General features: G+C 41.8%; 1 protein-coding gene across 1 annotated transcript in view; it reads left to right on the top strand.

Annotated features, from left to right (window-relative positions):
* Positions 1-5,105: 5,105 nt before the first annotated feature.
* The window catches only part of DGKQ (diacylglycerol kinase theta), a 95,361-nt gene continuing 77,727 nt past the window's right edge, over positions 5,106-22,739 (top strand). The window contains exon 1 of the mRNA XM_027748065.2: positions 5,106-5,304. Coding sequence (XP_027603866.1) covers positions 5,106-5,304 — 199 coding nt within the window. The remainder of the gene's footprint in view (positions 5,305-22,739) is intronic.

Raw genomic sequence — 22,739 nt, 5'->3', positions numbered from 1 at the left:
TGAGGACACTCAGGTGCAACACTCCGAAAACAGTTAAGCAGAAACAAGCTCAGTCAGGAAAGGCGTCTGAGCCTGAAACCCATCCCCTCATGAGGACAGAGTGAGTGATGGTGGCTGCAGACTCTGCTTTCGCTGACCATAGTTACTGTCTCAAAAAGTTTGCTGTTTGCCGGGACCCTTAGTCTGGGATGCCCTTAGACCATCACCTCCTGTCAGCCATGTGGGCACCAGTGACACAGCCAAAGGAGTGTCTCATGTGTGACCACATCGCTCTGGAGTGTAGCACAGGTGGTGTTTCCTTACATTCTTGCTGGTGAAGGAGTACATTTATCCTGTGGACTGACAGGTTCTATCAGACATAAACAGAAATAAGGCTATATATAAATATGTATATGTATGTATATATATGTGTGTGTATATATATAGGAAAGAAATTATATATGTATATGTATATATATAAATGGTGTTTCATATACTGGGTTTCTGATACATGATTAGAGTGTAGAATCAGAAGCTGCTATGTGGTTCTAACAACATCAGACTTGGACATTTTATTTTCAGTTTGCACAACCCTTACCAAACCTTAACAAAAATCTGTAACATGTGGATGTTTCTGCATATTTCACAGTTCAAAACACACTGACTAAGCTACTCTATTCACAAGAATTGCTTACGTGTTCCCTACGTCCAGAGGAAAAACATGATCAAATAAATTAAACTAAGAATCCTTTACAATAAATAAAACAAACCGTAGTTGGTTTTCTGTTTGGCTGGTTGGTTGTTTTTTTCTCCCAGAGAAGTGATTCCTTAATTCTGAGCAAATCTCTTATGCTCTTTGTCAGAAATTTATTTGTTCTAAAATGTAAGAGCCAGAAATAAGCTATTAAATGTTAAAATCAGTGTATTTGAAGCACAAATAGCTTGCCTGTCATATCATCATATTTGCTAGCTGATTGGACATAAAACTTCAGCCTCTTGACTTGGCTATCTTGTTACATAGTTTTCTTTACTTTCAGTTCTTATAAGGCTTATTATTTACAAATCTCACTTTTGCTAACAGAACAAGAGAAGCTCCTGTGATAGCAAGAAGTGTAAATGCTAAAATATTATATGAGTTCAGCAGTTATGTCTGCCTGTGATAAATTTCTCTACCTTTTTGTTAAATTTTCTACTAGCGCTGACTATAATGATTTTGGTAAAATAAAGATATATTACTTGATGTGGCCTCTGTAGGGTTGGTTTTTTTCCCCACAGGAGATGGATCAATTTAAATTGGAGCATTTTCTTCTTGTACCCATGTGAAAAGTGGGTATATATTCGATACATAAATATTAATATGTAATTTTTTTTTTAGATTGTGTAGTCTAATGTGTTCTATATTATACCTTTTATCTGAAAAGGTATAATCTCTTAATCTGGATAAATAAAGAAATAAATAAAACGCTGAAAGACATACCGGCTATCTTACTGCATAACTTAGAACTGAGCCAGAACTTTGTGTTAGCTTTCCATATAGAGCTTTTGCTTCTCTTAGTCAGGGGCAGTTGTTGGTGCTTTTAACTAACAAGTCTGTACTTGATTTATTTCTAGTGTGATCAGAACAGCTGTCGTAATGAATTTTTTTTTCAGGAAGTAAAGCTACTATGAAGCAAAAAAGAAAACATACTAGGTACCTCCCATACTTTTTTGTAGTGTAGGTATAAAAAGTTGAATTTGTCTTTTGTTTTCCATTGCAGACAAAGAGTGCACAAATGTGATCTAACATTCTCCTTATCTCTTCAGTTGTGAGATTTTTTTGGGGGAAAAAAAGGTATCCTATTTAAATGAAGATCAGGATTTGCTTTTTTTCAGACATCACCAACTTGGAGAGGTAAAAAAGCTACAAATCTGAAACTTCTCTTGCCTACGAAGCTGATACTTCATGAGCCACTTCATTTCATGAGCCAATACATTATCTCTCAATTTCCAAATACTGATGTGGACAAGCGAAGGGCTACAGATGTCATTTGTCTGGACTTCTTTAAAGCCTTTGACATGGTCCCCCACAATATCCTTCTTGCTAAGTTGGAGAGAGATGGATTTGATTGGTAGACTGTTAGATGGATAAGAAATTGATGGCATCCAGAGGGTAGTGGTCAACAGCTCAGAGTCCCAATAGATATCAGTGACAAATGCTGGCCCTCATGGGTTCATACTGGGACCAGTGTTATTTAATATCTTCATTAATGACACAGATGAAGGAATTGAGTGTACTGTCAGCAAGTTTGCAGATGACACCAAGCTGAGTGGTGCGGCTGACACACCTGAAGGACAGGATGGCATCCAAAAGGACCTAGACAAGCTTGGGAAGTGGGCCCATGGGAATCTCATGATGTTCAACAAGACCAAGTTCAAGGTGCTGCACCTGAGTTGGGGCAACTCACGCTATCAGCACAGGCTGGGGGAAGGAGGGATTGAGAGCAGCCCTGCCAGGAAGGAGTTGGAGATGCTGGTGGATGAGAGCCTGGACGTGAGCTAGCCATGTGCACTTGCAGCCCAGAAAGCCAGTTGTATCCTGGGCTGCATCAAAAGCAGCATGGCCAGCAGGGTGAGGGAGGGGCCTTTTTACTCTGCTTTGGTGAGACCCCACCTGGAACACTCTGGGGTCCAGCTCTGAGGTCCTCAGCACAGGAAGGACATTGATCTGTTGGAGCAAGTCCAGAGATCACCAAGCTGATTAAAGGGATGGAGCACCTCTCCTGTGAGGACAGGCTGAGAGAATTGGGATTGTCCAGCCTGGAGAAGAGAAGGCTCCCAGGTGACCTAAATGCAGCCTTCAAGTATCTGAAAGGATCCTACAAGAAAGCTGGAGAGGGACTTTTTACAAAGGCACATAGTTATAAGACAAGGGGGAATGGCTTCAAACTGAGAGTATATTTAGATTAGATATTAGGAAGAAATTCTTTACCATGAGGGCGGTGAGGCACTGCAACAGGTTGCCCAGAGAAGTTGTGGATGTCCCATCCCTGGAAGTGCTCACGGTCAGGTTGGATGGGGTTTTGAGCAACATGGTCTAATGAAAGGTGTCTCTGCCCATGGCAGACGCAGTCAGATGATCTTTAAGGTACCTCCCAACCCAAACCAGTCCTTGATTCTATGATATCATTCATCTCTCCTGCCTGTTCAGGTCCCTCTGGATAAAAGTGTAATGACTGTTCCCCCAGCCTGGTGTCACGTTCAAACCTGCTCTCCATCATCTTCTTTATGTTCTTGATAAAGGTGCTTCAATGCAACAGGTCCCAGGAGAGACTCCTGTAGTACTCCTCCTATTATGGGCCTCCAGGCGGAGTTCAAGTGTGACCCACTAACCCCTACCTGCTGTGCTCAACCATCTAACCAGTTTTTTACCCATATAGTTGTCCACCCATGCTGGACCATAACGTTCTGGTTTGGGTACATGTGTATTGTGGGAGACCAAATCACAAACCTTGCTGAAGTCAAGGTTCCACTGGTGTCCCCTCCTACACAGATTTATCCATTTGTCATGGAAAGCAATCACGTTGGTCAGGCATCACTGACTGCTGGCAAATCCATTACTGGCTCCTCCTCATCGTCTTCTCCTCCCTGTGCCCAGAAATGTTCCAAGAGGCCTTGCACTATGGCCTTTACAAAGACCAAAGCAAGGCTGAGTTTGTGGAAGATGAGACCTATCATTAAGGGCTTTGGCTCATTCATTTTGAAGGTGGCAAACACCTTCAAAGGTTTCACACTGCTTCCCTCTTCCCTATTGTCTTGTATATCTGGGACTTGATAAATCTCTAAAGTATCTTGGGTATGTTTTCTAAATCATGTTTTTAGGAGCAATTAGAAATATTTCAAAGCTTTTGTATCTAATTGCTCACTCTTTCTCCAACCATAAAAGGTCATGTTATGCTTTTTTTGGTCACTTAAGTTGTTTCTATTGTTTCTCCTTGAGAAGGTCAAATCCTCCTGATCATAAATACATTCATATTAACAACGTGGAAAGGAGATGTAAAATAAGAGTAGGAGAAATTAGAAGAAGTTTTAGAAGGACTTCACTGCTGGTCTACGGGACAACAGGATGGTTTATTACGCCTTTCACCAAAATACAAATAAATCAGGGCCCAGAATGAAAAATTTAACTACTCTTTTCTTGCCTTCATGGCTTAATGAATGTATCTGGATGTGTTTCAGATTGTCAAAAGAGATTGTCAAAAGCTGAGATCAAGGACCCAGTCTGACGAGCAGAGACATGGACAGCATACATCTATATACACAAAATCCAAAGGCGTAGCCTCCTCTTTTGTCCCAACCTACTCTAGCTGTCTAATGTAATAACATTCAAAGAAACAAGCATTCCGGACACTAGCAACAGAGAAACACCCGGGCCTCTAAATGCTTTCCAAACTAGCAACAAGAAGTGAACATAAAGGACAAAACCCCCTATGTTTCAGAGGAAGGAGACTGCTCACCAGAACCCCTTATGTCTTTTCATAAAGGCAGAGATGTCGAGTTTAGAAGGCAAATCCTATGGCAAATCATCTTCTCCCAGTGTAGCATCAGAAATCCTGAGGTGGAGCTTTGTGTGCTCTAAAACAGTACGAGGATGGGGTAGCAAAACTCTCCATTTTAATGTTGTGGTAAGACACTGGAGGTCTCACCTCTGAGTCCAGAGGAGAGCAACGAAGGGTTTGGAGCACAAGTCTCACGAGGAGCAGCTGAGGGAGCTGGGGTTCTTTAGCCTGGAGAAAGGGAGGTTCGGGGGGTACCTTTCACTCACTGCAACTACGTGAAAGGAGGTGTGGGTGGGCCTCTTCTCCCAGGCAATTAGCGGCAGCCTCAAGCTGTGCCAGGGCAGTCTGAGTTCGGACATTAAGAGGAATTTCTTCACAGAAAGGGTGGCTAGACTGCGGAACGGGCTGCCCGGGGAGGCGGCGCCCGAGCAGGGAGCGGACGCGGCCCTGAGGGCGCGGCCGCCAGGGGGCAGCGCGGCGCCGCCCGCCCGGGCGCTGCCGCGGCACCGCCCCCGCCCGCCCCCGCGAGCGGCCGGGGCGGAAGCGCGGGCAGCGCCGGTGCCGCGCGGAGCGGGCGGGCGGGCGGCGGGGATGGCGGACGGGGCGCGCTCGCTGCGCGGCGGCGGGGGCAGCCCGGCCTCCAGCCCGGTGCTGGGCGGGCGGGGCCGCGCCGCGGCGGGGGGCAGCAGCCCGCCGGGCCACGGGTTCCGCAGGGTTACCCTGACCAAGCCCACCTTCTGCCACTACTGCACCGACTTCATCTGGGGGCTGGCCGGCTACCAGTGCGAGGGTAAGGGGCTGCCGGCGCGCCGCGGGGGTCGGGCGGGACCGGCTGGGGACGCGTCCGGGGCCAGGTGTGGGGGGGGGAGGAAAAAAAAATGACTAAAAATACTGCTAATGAAAACTCTAATAGTAATGGCTAACAACAAAGTGCATAACACTAAAATATACTAACAAAGCATAATAATTAAAACCAGTCCAAAAATGTAATACTAAAATGCAGGGCTGAAATATAATATTGAAATATGTTAATAAAATATGGTGCTAAAATACTATCCAAAATTTAATAATAAAACCAATACATTCTACGAAAAAAATTCTAACAGTAGTAATAAAAATTTTAATAGTAATAGTGGTAAATCGCAGAAATCAAGTCCAGAAACAACAATACTGAAAATTCTACTCCTGTTAGCAAGTGATGAGAATTAGTTCTGACAATAGTAAGTCTAGCAATAATAATTTTAATAATTATAATAAATAACTACAACCCTGGTAATGATGATAATAAAAGTCCTAACAATAATAATAAAAAGTCGGAGGTGTGGCACTGCTCACTCCTTTGTGGCGACCTCGGGTGTTTGCCATGGTCCAGCAGTGCCACGGCCCATCCTGGGGTGGACCCACTGTGAGCCACCAACCACCTCAGCAGTTCACAGTGGATCCATCCCAGGCGTGCCCCTAGCTGCAGAAATGCCTGATGGCATGGAGGAGCTGAGACCAGTGTGGAGTTTGAACCTTTTAAACCTCTTCTGACGCCAGGGAGGGGAGAAGGAATCACTAGCTCTCCTTGTCCGCCTGCATGACCTCAGCTGAGATTCTTAAAGGTGACAAAATCATGGCTCGTTCTGATGCAGCAAAATCAAGTGGTGTCATAGGGACAAGAGGGGATCTCTGTGTCCCTCTTTAAAGAAAAACAAAAAACCAAACCAACCAAACAAAAAAAAGACCCAAACAAAACCAAAACAGCACCCTCATGTGTTCGTGAGCCTATGCAGCCCAGCCAGCTTGGGTTGCAGCTCCAAAACCACATCCGAAAGAGTGGGGTTGTACAAGAGCCTCATTGTTTGGGTGGGGTATCACACAAGGCTGTAGGTGTAGAACAAGTACCTTGCAGTTCTTGATATATCTCCTGCCTTTGTCATTGCTGTGGGTAAAGAGGGTGCGCAGTTAAGTTGCGTGGAAGTAGTTTCTGTGTGGTGCAAAGCAAGTCCTGGAAGAATGGTTTAATATTTGCCTAAAACTTTTCCAAGGGATGTGTTGTTCTGACTGCATAGCAGAAAGTCACTGCTTACCCTAATTAGCCAAAAAACCCCAAACTCAAGTGAAAATTTCTTACGTTGGGAAAATGCACAAAACCGGTCTTCTGTGGTCTCTTATTCTATCGCTGACTTAAAAAAAAATGGAGTTAAACAAGTGCGCATTCAGGTGTCACTTTTGTCACTTGAAGAACTGAATGGTTTTGGTAATGGTAACAGATAGAAAAATGTGACAGGCATTTGCCCAGGATGTCTCACTTTTTTTTCCATTCACTCATTATATACTAAAAGGTAGTGCACAGCTGCAAATTGAATTTACGGGTTTTTTCCTAGTTTGAAAACTGCACTGACAGTTTGTATCTTGGAATTGTTTTTCCCCTTTGGCTTTTCAGGCAGAATTCTGGACAAGGATCACTAGCATCACTGTCTAATGACCATATGTTGATGAGGCACTTCCAAGTTGCACTGTTGATATATGTATTTTAAGCCCACGTCTGAAAACTCCACCCCAAACAAGTCGCCTGTGTGAGGAAATACTCTTAGTTTTCATTAACTGACATTCCTTGCTCAGAGCATGTGAGAAAACCCTATAGTGCCACCTGGCACATCAGTGTTGCTTTTGGGTGAAGAACCGACTCATTTGTCTGTTTTCACCCAGCTATTCCTAGTGTTATGTTTGTCCTTCAAACAACTTACTTCTAAAAAACGACTTTAAAAAATACCTGATGAGTCATTTGCTCAAGGTGGCTGCTTTTGACAAGTTACTTAATAAGTGCTAATATGATTTCTTGAATGATTTTAAGTAAATTCTGTTTAATGGTTACCTCCTTGTCATGTTTACCGTAACCAATGGAGTTTATCATTACTCTTTAGGAAGTGATTAAAGGGTGATCTCTCAGAGTGCTATGCTGCTAAAAAAAATTAAATAACTCACCCAGCTGTTAGCGAAGAAGACATTTGCTATAGATTTGAAAAACTCAGTAGACAATTCCTATCTCCTTTTTCTTCTCCACAGAGAGTTTAGGGTTGGAAGTGTAATTGCATCTGAGCTGATATTTGGTTTCCCTTTGATAAACCATCCACAGGCTTCAAAATTAAGCCATTGAGGGACCTTTTTCTCAGTGAATTTACAATGGTTGCTGTTCCAAATCCTTGGGTTCAGATGTTCAGTTTCCTGATGCTGTTTATGTTGATGTTCACTTAAGTTGGTCGTCTCTTCAAAACAGAAAGTTTTCAAACTGTGAAGCAGACCAAGCATGCTGATGACAAGACTCCATCAGTTATAGAAAGGAGAAAAAAATCCACACACACAAAACCAACCAACCAAACAAAAGCCCCAGTCCCTCTTAGCTGTTATTATTTTGAGTATTTATGTGGCCTAAGTGACCTGGATTTGAGTTTTAATTGTGATTGACCCTTGGAAATGTGAATATATATATATATGTGTGTGTGTGTGTGTGTGTGTGTGTGAATTACCAAGTCTATGGAGTTTTTCGGTGTATGTGTCAGCTACTCAGCAGACTGGCATATGCCCACGTGGCTTACATAGCTGCGTAGCAGAAATACAAGTAAATAAAATGATTTCTCAAAACACTTCGGACAGTGCAGGCCAAGATAAGTGGTCTTTCCTTCTTGTGAACTCGGAAAGATACGTAGAAGAGATGCTCTGATGCTCTCTGTGCAAGGCACAAAGTGTCCTGCATCTCACTTTTTTTTAGATATAAGATACTGCTTCCCTCTCCAGTTCAAGGCCAGAACCACTGTTGCCAGCACTTTGTAAGGGATTGAAGGTACTCCAGGGGACAGTTGCAGCTCCCTTGCTAGATCAACAAGATGTTTTTACAAGTGAAATTTTACAGGGAAGGCAGTAGTTTTGCTGTGTGGATTACGTGTCCAGTTGGGTCTGAAGATTTTACAGTATTAAACTTCTGTGCATGTACTTATTGTAATATCAGCCAACTAGATTTGCATCTGTGGTTTATTTTCACGCCCTCCTCTACCCCACAAATTTGTTTTCTGTAAACCCTTTGTAAATGACTACATTTCTTACCACGTTACTATTTGTAGCTGTGACTTCCTTTGTTAAGTGTGTGCACGTGTGAAAGAATAAGTGATGCTTGAATTGTAACATGAAAAATTGCTCTCTTATATTGCCTTTGCTTTCCAAAGTCAGGTCATTTCAGGTAAGAGTGGGTTTAATTTTCCTCAAGCCTGGCAAGGAAAAGGCAGTGTAAGTGGCTAGGGTTTGTGCAGGTGTGTATGCATCTTAAAAATGAAAAATATTAAATATATGAAGTCTTTATAAGAAGTAAAGAGAGCTCTCATTGGTAGTTTGCAGAAGAACCAATTTCATACACTAAAAGATAGCTAGCAGATATTTAATTTGGAGTTTGGGTTTACTTTTAGCCATCAATAAAAGCACTTTTCACAGTGCTTTTATTTTACGTAAAACACTTCAAGAATAAAAAAGTAGGAAGAATTGTGAATCTGTACATTTTGATGGCTGCAGATATTTCCAGTACTATAAAACTTTCTAATGTGAAAATGTTTCTGTTTGGTTTATTTTAGCCAAAGCTAAAATGTAAGGGATTTAAGTAATAAGCAACTTTGTTTGCAAATTGTTTAAGCATTTTTATGTTCTTTGTATCTATATATATTTAATAAGGACATTTATGGGAAGCTGCTGTCATGGACTTTTCGGTATGTTTTGTGTCTGTTTCTACTAGGGAAATGTCATTTAAGCAGGTAGGGTACTTGTCTTGATATGAAAGCTCTAAGTCAAATAATACTTTGGGAAGCAGCATCCTTGTTTTCTGTTTTTGTATTTATTTTTTGAGGTTTTGGGCATTTTGAAATTATTTTTATTTTTAGGCTTTGTATTCAAAGCAGAACCTCCAAATATATTCCAAGACACATAAATCTTTGTTTCTCCTAATCTGATTTAGGTGTTGGCTGGCAACAGTGCAGCTTTTCCAGAACAAAATGTAAATGGTGAATCTGAGTTATATTTGTGCCATAAATCTCTGATTTGGCAAGACAGACTTAAAGCTGCTGTGATTCGTGTGGGCATGTCCCAGATATGGGCAAACCATGTTGTTCCTTGCTGGTGTAGGAGAGTCTGGAGATGTTCAGACAACATCTCTGCAGCGGTCTGCAGGTGCATATTCTGGGCATGTTTTGAATGCAGTCTACTATATTTAAAGGCTGTTCTAAGAAATTAGGTAGGGAAGGTGTGTTTTTGTTTAAGGCTGGGAGTCAGATGAACAGGGAGTTTGTTGAGATACAGAAATAGTAGCAGAGAATAAGGAGACAAGGAGCAATCCCCTTGAACTCTCATCCTTTCCAGTTAGTTCTGTTGTTGAGATAGACATCTGAAACATATTTGACCCTGCAGGTTTCATTCAGCTTTGTTTTGAAGGGAAGTGAGCAATGTATGAGATTCCCGCAAAAGTCTTAATGCTTGCAGTTCAAAAGGAAGACAAACTCTTTCCTTCTTGTGACGAGCTTGGCTTGCTTTTGAAGCATTTTGAACTAAATATAACAGCTGCAAGCAGGTAAAACCATAGTAAAATATTGCTTCTATCCTCCAACCAGTTTGAATTTTCAAGACTTGCTGGCTTTATTCTGGTTTCCTTGTCAGTGGTGGGTCCTTTCCATGCAACACTAAGATGATTGATGTTGAGATGCAGTTTGAGTTTGTGGTTGAGATGCTGTTGAGTGGATGTGACTTTGCTGCATTTAAAACGTAGATGAAACCACATGACTCTGAATTCATCTTGGGAACAAACACAGACTGTCAAAAAAAAGAAAAAAAACCCCTGAAACAAAAAAAACACTCCCCAAAATAAAACCTAACACAGAAACTTGGCTCATTTCTGGTCAAGCTGAAATGCATGTTGGGGAAAATGTTTGTAGCATTGACTGACACATTGAGAAATGCAACTTACTGGTCTGGATTTGAAGGATAATGCATTCTGTACAGAAGAGAATTTATGCTTTTCTTTTCCCTGCCTCCTCCTGACAGTGTATCAGAGGAAAATATCATTGTCACCATCAGTGATGCAGAGAAAAAGACAGGGAGGTTTGTGAGGATGCACACAGCTTCTGTAGCTGGAAGCTATAGTTTGTGTTGATAGCATTAGTCCAAATTTCAGTCCAGAAACTCAATTAGGCAGTAAATAACTTACTGCAGAAAGTGCTAAAGCCAGTAATCCAATACCAAGCTTTGCACAGCACTTTCATGTATCGTCTGCTTTACTGCATCAGTCTGACTCGGCGATGAGTTCCAAAAGCACTAAAGGTGGTACTCATCAACCCCTCATGGTACAGACTGGCTGCTGATGGTGCTCTGCAGGTTTTCTTTCTAGATGATGTTTCATCAAATATTGCTTAGACTTACTATGTTCAGGTGTTCCTCAGCCATTCTTAAGGCTAATATCCACTGGTTGTTTTAATCTTGCACAAAATTTTCAGTCTTCCTCTGGGGAGTTTCCCATGGACCATAGTTCTTGCAGTGCTGTGCTAAGGGTCTAAAAAGCTATTAATTCTCTCTTGCAGTTGTGTGGGAGATAAATGCCTGACTAGTTTTGTGATAAACAAAGAACATTAAACTCCAAGGGTTTCCACATAAAACACTTTCTAAGTACTGTACTGAGCCACTTAACAGCATTTTCTGTAAAACTTGTGCAGCATTGCAGTCAGAAGTGACTTCAGTACTTCATGGATGGAGAAGCACTTGCCTGTTCTGATTTTCTGTGATGTTTATGTGTATTTGGTGTGTGCTGATGCACTCCCTGCTTCACATTTGCCTTCTTTTTGGAAACCAGTAACATCGTTCCTTGCTCTGAAGATGACCTGCATTCCTTCTTTATTGATGTAGAAGTTTGTATTAAATTAGGTTGTGGTGCATCTTCCTCAGCAATGCACGTCTCTGTGTGATTTCTCAGTTTATTGTTCAGCAGTTCTTTTCTAGTGGTGATGTTATTTTTATTTCGATGTTTTCCCAGTAATTTAAGTGTCCTGGGGTTTTCCATGTAAAATAAGCCCATTAAGCAGTCACTTTGCATTGACAATTGCTTTATAACCCAGTCTGGGTCATTACCCAATTGTAATTGCAACCCAAGGTGGGGGCCTCCTGCTTCTGCCAGGAGAATGGCATACAAGGCATACAAGGTTTTTACTTTTTGTTCTCCTCTTGGCAGCACGTAACAAATGTTTCTGTTTATTCCACCCACCACCAGACTAATTGTGAATTATTAGTCCAGGGACAAGGAATTTTGCTTTATTTTTTCCAGTGGGTTACCTCTGGGCAGGGTCACTTTGCTTGTTTGTCTGTTTTCTCCTTTTTCATTCCAAGGCCTTTATAACTTGTCAGTAAGTTACTTTGCTACTTCAGGATTCTCTTCCTGATTTTGGAGCTCTCTTTTCACGGGGAAGCTTTGAATTATCATTCAGTCAGGCTATCCCTGGGGGACCTTTGCTTTTTGGTTACGTCACTGTTTTCTTCCAGAGTTGTTTCTAACTCTGCATCTCAGTAGCTCCAACTGATTTTCTTCTGGGCTACTTGTTGCTCAATTAGGTCCATCCTGAGCTGGCTCACAAAAATCCCTTTGGCAAAACTGCTTTTGCAACATGTGTGGAAAACAGGTGAATAAGTTACCTGAACGTGTTTAACTTGACTCCGTTCCAGTGGGGAAAGAGTAGGTTGTATGTATAGCATATACACCTTTCTAAGGGATAAAATAATATGTGCTGATCAACTCCTTTTCTTTTTCGTTTGTTTTTTTCCCCCAGCGTTTTTATTTCATGGCACCTTTCAGTTTTGAGAGGAGCCTGTTAGGAAACACTCCCAAGCAGAGCACAAAAGCTAACGTGTGTATCACAGTGTGATAAAAAATGCATTGGAAGTGTACTTCTTTTGTTCTGTTTTGTTTTTTTAAGTGTGCTACCACAGCATTCTTCCTTTTAAACCGTATTGTTGACTACTGTTGTCTCCCGTGTGGGAGTTTGTTATTCAGTAGAGTACAGTCAACCTCTAATTTCACTTCCTGTTTTTATTTAAATATTTTTATTTGCTTGACTCTAGAAGAATGGGAGTGTGTACATATGTTTGTGTATATATTCATACATATATATTCATATATATGTGAAGAACACATGTATTTGAAACTTTTTTATATGTTTGCTTTTTATCCTGTTTAAAATTGAATATGAGTTATTTACTTGGAAATATGTTTAGGATTATGAATGTAATATGCTGATATCACTCACTTACTTGGCTTCCTTTTAAATACCAGTTGTATGATATAATTGTCATGTCACTTACTATTGTAAAAGTAATGTTATTTAAGATCTAAAGAAACTAATAGAATAAGCAATGCTGTATTTGAACCACAATTTAATCCATCTCAGGAGATTTATATACAGAATAGTGTTAGAGATATTCTGAATACTTGGCTAAACAGATTTTCTTGTAAGAAAATGAATTATTTGATCTTCAGGTGCTAAAATGGGAGCACTGTGTTGTTCTGCAGGGTAGTATTAGATTACAGTGGCTAGAAAATTGGACATCCAGTTTAAGTGCAAGAATACTTTAAAAAATATCTCTGTTCCTTATTGCTTTTCTTTCTGCTGGGCAGATAGTGTCACTCTTTAGTGTCTTGGTTTGTCATACTGTAATTCAGTCTATCCTTTTTCTACAATACTTTCTCTACAGAGTGTGGAAATAATAACTGATAAACTTCGTTAGCCACTGAACATAGGAATACTCTACCATCCAGTTCCTTAAGTGTTTCAAACAAAAATACTTCCTCGGTGCTGAAATCATTACATGGCTGGGATCTTCTTTGCTTGGAATCTTCAAAAGAAGGCAGAAGAATACAAGGAAATTGCTAAGATTCCTCTCAGCATGAAGATGGCGTGAGGGAGGGATCTGAACTTAAAGTGAAAAGGCTAGTCCTATTTGAGACTGTGGATGCTTTCTTTCAGAATAAAAATTACCTTTTGTGAGATGACAGATTTTCTTCAGAATTTAGTTGGGGCGACAGTGAGTGTAAGTCATCATACATAAAAATTTGCATGGGAAACTGACTGGGACTAGCAGTCCTGGAATGTATCTGCTGTAGAAGGAAGCCCTCAGACTTGAAATAAAGATGTGGGCTGAGTAATGACCTAGGCAAAACCGCTTTTTCACATTCAAGCTCTTCTCAAAACAGTGTGATAAGGAGTACTGAAAAAGCTGATTTCAAAATTTTCACATATTCACAAATATTTAGATAACTTGAAACTGTCAAGACACTTTTGCAAGTTGATGCCCAAATTTTGGGTGGCCGTAGATGCTGTTGGATACGCCGGTGGCATAAGTGCCACACTGGAAGTCGTGCCTGGAAGGTGTGCACGTGAGCTGTGAGCGGTGTGCCTGCCCTCACTGCTGGAGGGTTGTCACTGGTGGTAATAGCAGCCCTTCCAAAAAGTAGTCACAATTCTTTTATCCTGAAGGGGGTTGAGACTTCCAGAAAATGGTGCTTGCAATTATGTTTGATGCTCTAACCCTCTGTCTGGATGCTGGGCAGACTTAACTCTGTAAACAGAAGGTGCTGAGTGAGAAACCAGACATGTGATCCAAAATGACGAGGTGTGGAAGATAATAGATGTAACCTTAAAAACAAAAACAAATTAAAATATTCCTGTTTTGATTTCTGTGCCATTGACTTACATGCCTGTAGTTTCTTATGTGAAGAAATTAATTAACAGCAGCTGAGACTTGTTAGACCTCACCAGACGAATCCTTTTTTCAAAAATAGGCCAGAGGAGGAGATAAAAATACTGTAATGTTAAAAATACACTTCAAAACAGCTAAATATTGTTGTGTCCGTTCTGGTTTTGACCTCTCTTATTCTATTCCTATTATATTTTCTTTGCTCCAGAATAGCTCCAGTATGGCACGTGCCTGGAGATTTCTTGAAGCTATTGTATTTTTCATTCAAGCACTTTTTCTTCAAGAAGGGCAAACAGATTATTTAAAAAATAAATCCATAAGATAATGGAGATATATTACACTTTTTCAGTGTAACTTTTTCACTTTTACTTTTGCTCAGTGCAACTTTTTTCTTAAATCTGCTCTCATGGGAAGCCTCAAGAACCTTTGAACATGTGTTGGTAATTCATGTGTATAAATTAATAGCTGATGCTGTTGCATAGTAAATTAAGAGCAAGTGCTACAAGAACTTGCCCTGTCAGCCTGATCAACTGAAAGGACCACACCAAACAACACCAAACCAAAATAAACAAGACCTTGATATAATTTGGTCCCTTTTCGGAAAGATTTATAGTTTTTCAGGGATAGATTTTGAATTTTACTGTTTTGTGAGCAAAGCTATTATGCCTTGAAAGTACTGGTATATTTGTCAATGGTTTATATAACCTGTCACTGCAGGCTTCTGTTCTCTGGATAGATGTAAATGCTCAGCATCTATGAATTTTGTCTGATCTTACTGATGTGAAAGGACTGTTCTTTTAATTCAAGATAAATATAGTCCTGAATCTCATCAATGACTCAAGCCTAAGTGGTGGAACTAGAATCCTCACACTTTCTTAACAGGAATCTTATTAAAATGCTTGAAGTTAATAAAATTAAGAATAGGCATAAAAAAAAAATCACAGAGATTAACGCTTTCAATTTGCTAGCCTTTCTGGAAATAGTGCCTTGTGTGTTTTGTTTTCCTGGTTCACCACTCTGTGAATCATTTGCCTTTTGTTTCCTGACCATGTCAACAGCTTTGTAGTAACCAGATTGGAGAAAATACTGAATGTACTTACCCGGTTTGCACAGGACTGTTTCTTAGCTTTTTGCATTTTTTTTCTCTCTTCTTTCCAGGATTGTTTTTTGTTTAGTCAAATACTGTAGTTTTATACACTTCTCCATGTGATGCAGCTTGGAAATGAAGCCCTATAGGAATGAGAAGTAGAGGTTGCTATGGCAACTGGGGTGTCTTGTTTTCTGGCTTGTTTTGTTTTGTGGTGGTAGGAAGTGTTGAGATGCCCTAGATAAACCTGAGATTACCCACATTAAAAGTTGAAGAAAGCTTGTTTTGGGGTTATGTAGATTAATAATTTTACCTACATTTAATTGTATCTAACATTTCTTTAAAAATTGTAACAGTGCTGTGGAGGTATGTGTGTGTTATTGTAGCTAAGATTAGCAGTGTTTTTTGTTCTAGTACCTTCAGGATTTTTTAATATATTTTTATGTTCTTTTTTCAATTTTTAGGAGGCAAGGTAGGAGAGGGATTGCAAACCTCCTGCTTACATCCTGTTTACATCATTGAAATGGAAAGGGCTGGGTTTATGTGAAACACTGCCTGTCTCTCCTTAGTCCACTCAATATCTTATGTGTGTTTTGGAGGGAATTCTTGGTTTCCCCTCCCGCTAAGAGCACGGGGCAAACGCACTGGGCCTCTACGGGATACCTGTGTAGCTTACATTGTGTGCCTCTGGTGATAGGCCCCATAGGTGAGGGCTATGTTACAGCTGGTCTGAATGCTCCAGTGTTGAGAATGTCTCCAAGTCTTTGAGTATTGTGAGAGTGTCCAGGCAACTGTGTCAATATCACATTTTTCTGACAAAATGCTGTCACAGCTTATGAAGTCCTACTGTGCATTAAGTTCGGCTGCAATCCACTCTGTTTATTTAAGTAACTCAAATTCTTCTTTTTTAAAGTAAGATGTGTTACTGTTATTTCCCTTTTATACATGGAGAGGCGTTTTGGCTTGAGTATGTCTTAACATTGCAGAAGTATTAACAGGACTGGTTTTTCACTGGAGACATCTGTGTTGTTACTGAAGTATGACATTTACACGGTGGTGTGTGAATTTATGTGTGCTGTACTGGGTAACCAGTGATAGTGGTGAAGGAGGCCACATGTGTGAGGGCTGGAACCTTGCAGTGTTTATGGAGGTTGCCTAGGCACGATAACCTCATGAAGTCAGCAAGTCCAAGTACAAAGTGCTGCACCTGGCCTGGGGCAATCCCAGACATGAGCAGAGAGTAGGAAAAGTCATCCTTTGAGAGCAGCTGTGTGGAGAAGGACTTGGGGGCTCTCGTGGGTGAAAAGCTGGACACAAGCCAGCAGTGTGCACTTGCACATTGACAGAAACCAAGCACGTCCTGGGCTGCTTCAAAAGCAGCGTGGCCAGCAGGTCAAGGGAGGTGATTCTCCCCCTCTACTCTATCCTTGTGAAACCCTCACCTGGAGTACTGTGTCCAAATCTGGGGTCCTGAGCACAGGAAAGACATGGACTTGTTAAACCAGGTCTAGAGGAGGCCACGAAGGTGATCGGAGGGAGGGAGCATCTCTCCTATGAAGACAGGCTGAGAGCTGGGCTTTTCAGCGCAGAGAAGAGAAGGCTTAAGGGAGACATCATTACAGCCTTCCAGTACCTTAAGGAGGGTTACAAAAAGGAGGGAGAGGGACCTTTTATGTGGGCAGATAGTGACAGCACAAGGGGCAATGGTTTTAAACTGGAAGAGAGCAGGTTTAGATTAGATGTTAGGAAGAATTTCTTTGCTCAGAGGATGGTGAAGCATTGGAAGAGGTTGCCTAGAGAAGTTGTGGATGCCCCGTCCCTGCAAGTGTTCAAGGCCAGGTTGGATGGGGCCCTGAGCAACCTGGTCTAGTGAATGGCAGGATGGATTGAAACTGGATGATCTTTTAAGGTCCCTTCCAGCTCTAACCATGATTTTATGATGAGTTTCAGTTGCAAGAACACTTGCAGTAAATGTCAAGTTGTTTTAGTGCATTTTCCTTTAAACTGAGGGCTGAATCAGTCTGCCTTGTGTTTTTTGTTGTGCTGTTCTGTTCTGAATGCTGTAAGCTATAGCTCTTTGTTTTGACCAGTTGCTGTGAATCAGCTGGAGGGTGCTGATAAACAACTGACAAAGTTTCTCTTTGTAAAGCATCATCCTGAAACCAGTGACTTGGAGAAGCTGTTGCAGACAACTGCTGCAGGGAGCTGAGTACCATGACTTTAGCATGGCAAAGATGCTGGTATGTGTGTGTCCTGCAACAGGTGGTTCTGTGGACCAGCTGGATCTTTCTTGTCACTCTTCTGTTTTTAACCATTGCATGTTTCTCTGCCCCTGCTGTCTTGTTGCACTTACAGGTGCTGCAGAGCTGGCACATCTTTGTTCCAGCCACTTGTTCAGCTGATTGCATGGGCAGTCTGCAGCAGAAGACAAAAGAGGCACCAGCTTAAGACAGAGCCAGAGGAAATTGCTGATCTTTAAGTGGTCTTCAAGAGGCTTGTCTGTACTGGTATCTGGTACTTGATTTTCTTCTTACCCCCATGGCATCTTGATGACATTGAGTTGGGTGCCATTGGGGGACCTTTCCTCTCCCTTGAAGGTTGTTAAGGAGCCTTTCACTGCATGTGCAGTGAGCGTGATCAAAAGTTTTCTCTCAGCCTTCAAACTGGCTTGACCCTTTCTGGCTGTGTAAAGGCTGTAGTCTGAAAGACCTGGGAAGAAGTCATAGCTGTGTTACATGGTCTTGTATCTGGCTTGTACAAAAGAGCTACTGGAATGCTTAGTGGTTTGCCCTCAGATAGACAGATTTCTATGGCTCAGAGACAATTTCTTTTCAGATTTCTGTCTTCAACATCATTGGATACTAGTGCTATCCCCTTAACACTGGGACCTTGTGGTTTCTCCCCACTGGAAGGAGAGTCACAACCATCCCAATGGTCTGTTGCACTGTGGGTGTGACTGACCATTACTGTGCTGGAACTACACAGTGGAAAGATAAATTCAGTGAACAGAGGGCAAAAACTGTGTCCTGCCAGCCTCCCTCTGCAACTTTACATTGTGAGTAGGAGGCCTCTTCCTCTGTGGTATCTTTTTTTATGAAATTGTCAGAAGATGAGTTGCTGAGCTCTCTCCTGACGTTGTAGACCTCTTGGAGATTTTTGGTTTTCCATCAGTGAACCAGTGCCTTGTCCTAGGGTACTGTCCTGTCTTTGGCCTAATCCTCAAGAAAAGAAAAGATATCGGTGTTTTCTGGATTTGAATGTGAATTTGACATGAGTCATTTTTCATGTCTCAGAAGAAGAAAACACTCTTAATGTTGGGGACCTGTTCAGTACTAAAATCACATGCCTCTGAAGTTCTGCACTCACCTTAGTTTTGCAGGGAAGTGTGATCCAGCTGTCTTTCAAGGGGGAAAAGTGAAGCCTGTGTAGAATTCATCTTTCTCATAAAATTTCATAGAATAGAATCATAGAGTAGTTTGAGTTGAAAGGGACTTTAAGTCCAACACCCCACTTCCACACCCCTCAGGGACATCCTCAGCAAGGTCAGGTTGCTCAGAGCACCGTCCAACCAGGGACAGCCCCATCCACTTCCAGGGATGGGGCATCAACCCCTTCTCTGGACAACCTGTGCCATTGTTTCAACACCTTTATCATATCAAATCAAATCTCTTCCTTATATCCAGCTTAAAACTACCCTCTTTTATTTTAAAACCGTGACCCCTTGTCCTGTTGCAATGGCCCCTGCTATCTTTCTTATAATCCCCCCTTAAATATTGAAAGGCTGTAATAAGGTCTCCTTGGAGGGTTCTCTTCTTCAGGCAGAACAGTCCCAACTCTCTCAGCCTTTCTTCATAGGAGAGGTGCTCCAGCCATCTGATAATGTTCGTGACCTTTCTCTGGACCTGCTTCAACACCTCCATGTCTTTCCTGTGCGGAGGACCCCAGGGCTGGATGCAGTGTTCCAGGTGGGGATTCATGAGTGTGGAGTAGGGGTGCAGAATCACCTCCCTCAACCTGCTGACCACTCTTCTTCAGCTTCTTATACAGCAGCACCCTCAAGTCCTCTCAGCAGGGCTACTCTCGATCTGTCCAGCCCCAGCCTGTGCTGATAGCAGGGGTTGCTCTGGCCCAGGTACAGAACCTTGAACTTGGTCTTGTTGAACCTCCTGACATTCCCATGGGCCCACCTCTCAAACTTGTCCAGGTCCCTCTGGATGGCATCCCATCCTTCAGGTGTGTCAACGGCACTACTCAGCCTGGTGTGGTCTGCAAACTTGCTGAGTGTGCCCTTGATGCTGCTGTCTGTGTGAAGACATTAAACAGTACTAGTCCCAGTGTGGACCCCTGAGGGGCACCACTTACTGATCTCCGTCCAGACAGTTTACTGTTGGCCACTACCCTCTGGATGTGACCATGGAGCTAATTCCTTTCATCAAAGCTGTATTCAGACAGGCCATTTTTTTACTGGCCATACTGTACAAAATGGAAGGAGAATGGACTACAGCATCTTGAGTGGAGTGGGTGGACCCCTCTTCTTTGTATAGGCACAGCTGGTACAGTGTCTAGATTTTCTGCTGACCATGGTTGTAACTTAGAAAAGCGTCTTGACCAAATGGAGATGGCTGCTTTTGCTGCTATGGCGTAGCTTGCCTGTGCAGTTGTTACTTTCTCATTGGGGTGTGAAGCCTTGGTGGAACTGAGCACATGGAGCAGGTGCCTTTGTTGTCTCTCCAGCTGTGGATGCTCCAGCTTCGCCTGCTTAGCGGTATTTAGGGAACCTGCTCTGGATAAAGTCAGGAGGTGGGAGGATGGGGAAGGTGCTGTTCTGGCAGGTGACATTCCATTAGCCCATTTGTCCATACTCATTTTACTGTACCAGAAGGATGGAGAAGCAAGATAGTTTGTCATCAGGCTTCAGAATATTTACAGCCTTATGGATGAGAAAGTGAGAGGTGCTTAAGGTAGCCCAGATGCTTTGTGAGGCTACCACAATTCAAGCAAACCTACTATAACCAAATTGTTGCATTTATGATTGACCGTTCAAGTATATCATTGAACTCATTTGACTGTTTCATTTTTTAGTAGCTTGTTTTCACTTGTCTTGTTACGTTGTTGTTTCCTAACAGCCTATCTGAAATGCAAATGAGTAGGAATTCAGATGTGTTACCTTGAAATTATAGAGCTCAAGTGCTACAAAAACGTTTCTTTGGGATATCTATACCTGTAAATAGAGGTTGTTCTCATGTAGACAATTCTGGAAATATACAGTATAAGGCAATTCACGTTGCTTGGAGTCAAACTGCATTTTTATTGGACGGGGTATATACTGGTGTCTCTGTTTAAAGCAGAGGCAGGTATGACTGGTTAGTTAACAAGACCAGAGAGTCCTGGAGAGAGAATAAAGCAGAGAATAAAGCTGGCAGATACAAGTGATCTATAAGGACGCTCAGTAATTATCTGGAAAATTGTAACAGGGTTCTCATTTCCTCTGGATATTCAGAGGAAGAGGATCTGCAATGTGGTCTCACTGAACTGTAGGACAAGCAAAAGCCCAAGGTTTCTTACCACAGTGAAAAAGAGGAAAGTGTTTTTAATGCCTGACTTCTTAAAGCTTTCAGAGATTTTTCCATTCCTGTCTTGCCGTTGTTTGAAATGTTCTGGGAAGACTAAAGCTCCTAGTGACAGCTTTCCTGGTGACATTTAGCAAGCATTGCACAACAGACTTCTAACTTAAACTAGGTTGTGTCTTTGCCTGAGAGAGCACACCAATATTGCATACAGGTCTGTGCATGTTTCTACTGAATTGGGAAATAAGCTGGCAAGGTCTGTGTACTGCATCCAGCATTCCTTTCAGTGAATAGTCACAGTATTCAGGCTGGCCTGTGGTCACAGTCCTAAACAGAAAAGCTAAGTGCATCTGTGTTGGCAAGCTGCTACAATGGAAAAGGAGCTCAAAGTTGTGTAACAAATGTAAAATTGAAGTCCCACAAACTTCTAGTGAAATGAAAGTCTTGCTTTTGAGTTCCTCAAGAAAATAGTGTCTCCTCCACTGGCTTGAATGGTTACACAAACAGTGTGTTTTATATAATGTAATTTAAGAACATTGGGATTAAAAATAAAATAGTCTGTTTCTCCAATCTGTGACTAATTAGCCTGTGGGCATTTTCTAAAAGCTATTGTCTTTTAACTATCAATGGATCTCTTCAGTGTATGCAAAGGCAGTCCTGCAGAATATAATGAGCCTGCTTGCACACCAAGGACAACTTCAGAAATTAGTGATGTCCTGAAGGGCAGAGGCACTCTAAGATGAAGCCTGTATTTTGGCTTCTGTTATATCAGGCACATGCTATGTGCAGGAAGAGTAGAGGAAATAACCTACTCCGTTTTGACTAAAATAAAACTGTTTTGATAGTTAGACTGACTTGGCCTGAATTGTCGTGGTGCTGATATACCCTTTAAGTCCCACTGATTCATTGTTTGGAAAGTAGAGACTGTTACTGTTGTCTTGCATAACAGCTTTGAAGCTTTGGTTTATTCCCTGGCTCTGCTACATTTCTTGTTTGTTTTGCTCTGTCCATCTACAGTTGTCCTTCCTCCTCCTGTCTTTTAAGTATCCTGCAGTAGCTATGCCTCCTGCACCGGGCATCTTTGCCTTTATGTGCATAGGGGACTTTTATTAAACTAATTTGAGCAAGCTGATTCTTCCATGTCCAGATCTTCTGTACCTGTCTTCCTTCCCCAGGCACTCATCAGCAGCCTCTTTATATAAACCAGTTTTGCTGTTTCATGACTGCGAGTCCTGGCAGAACCGAGGTGGAAGCTAAGACATCTCTGTGACTGATGGCAAACTAAATGAGAATTTTCAAAGCCCTTCCAGGTCTTGGAGTAAAGCAGTTTTGTTTGCTGATCCACCAGAAGACAGAGGATCCTGCTGTGTTTCTGGGCAACCCTGGGGAAGTTGGCTGGACTGAACAAGTGTTTGCATCCCCTTCCTGAATAGGAGGGGCAGTAAGAGAACATCTTGTTTTCTCTTATTCTAGCAGTGATTGACAGTGCTTTTAAAAAAGAGCTGTTTTTTCACTTGCTGAGTGCTATTTTATTTTTCAGTGAGGGGAGGGTTGAGAATAACCACTTGAAAAACTGTGGCATAGGCAAATTCAAATACTTCCTCTTTTTCTGGGTTGTTGAATGCCTTATATAAGTTGGTGACATATGGAACAAAGATCTGTAACAATTGCATCTGTTTAGGAGAAATATTTGTGTTGCTAGAAGTACTGGTGGCTATCTGTTCAAGGCATTAAGCTTTACAGGAAGCCTGGTAATGTTCTGAGGGTTTGGTTTACCCCTAATTCATTCTTTCATCATGATAAATTAAGGTATATCCT

The sequence above is a fragment of the Pipra filicauda genome, unplaced genomic scaffold (assembly GCF_003945595.2).
Source record: "Pipra filicauda isolate LSUMZ 115617 unplaced genomic scaffold, ASM394559v2 scaffold11_size5308982_pilon, whole genome shotgun sequence".
In the NCBI taxonomy this organism is placed as follows: Eukaryota; Metazoa; Chordata; class Aves; order Passeriformes; family Pipridae; genus Pipra; species Pipra filicauda.
This window is presented reverse-complemented; position numbering and strand designations above follow the sequence as displayed.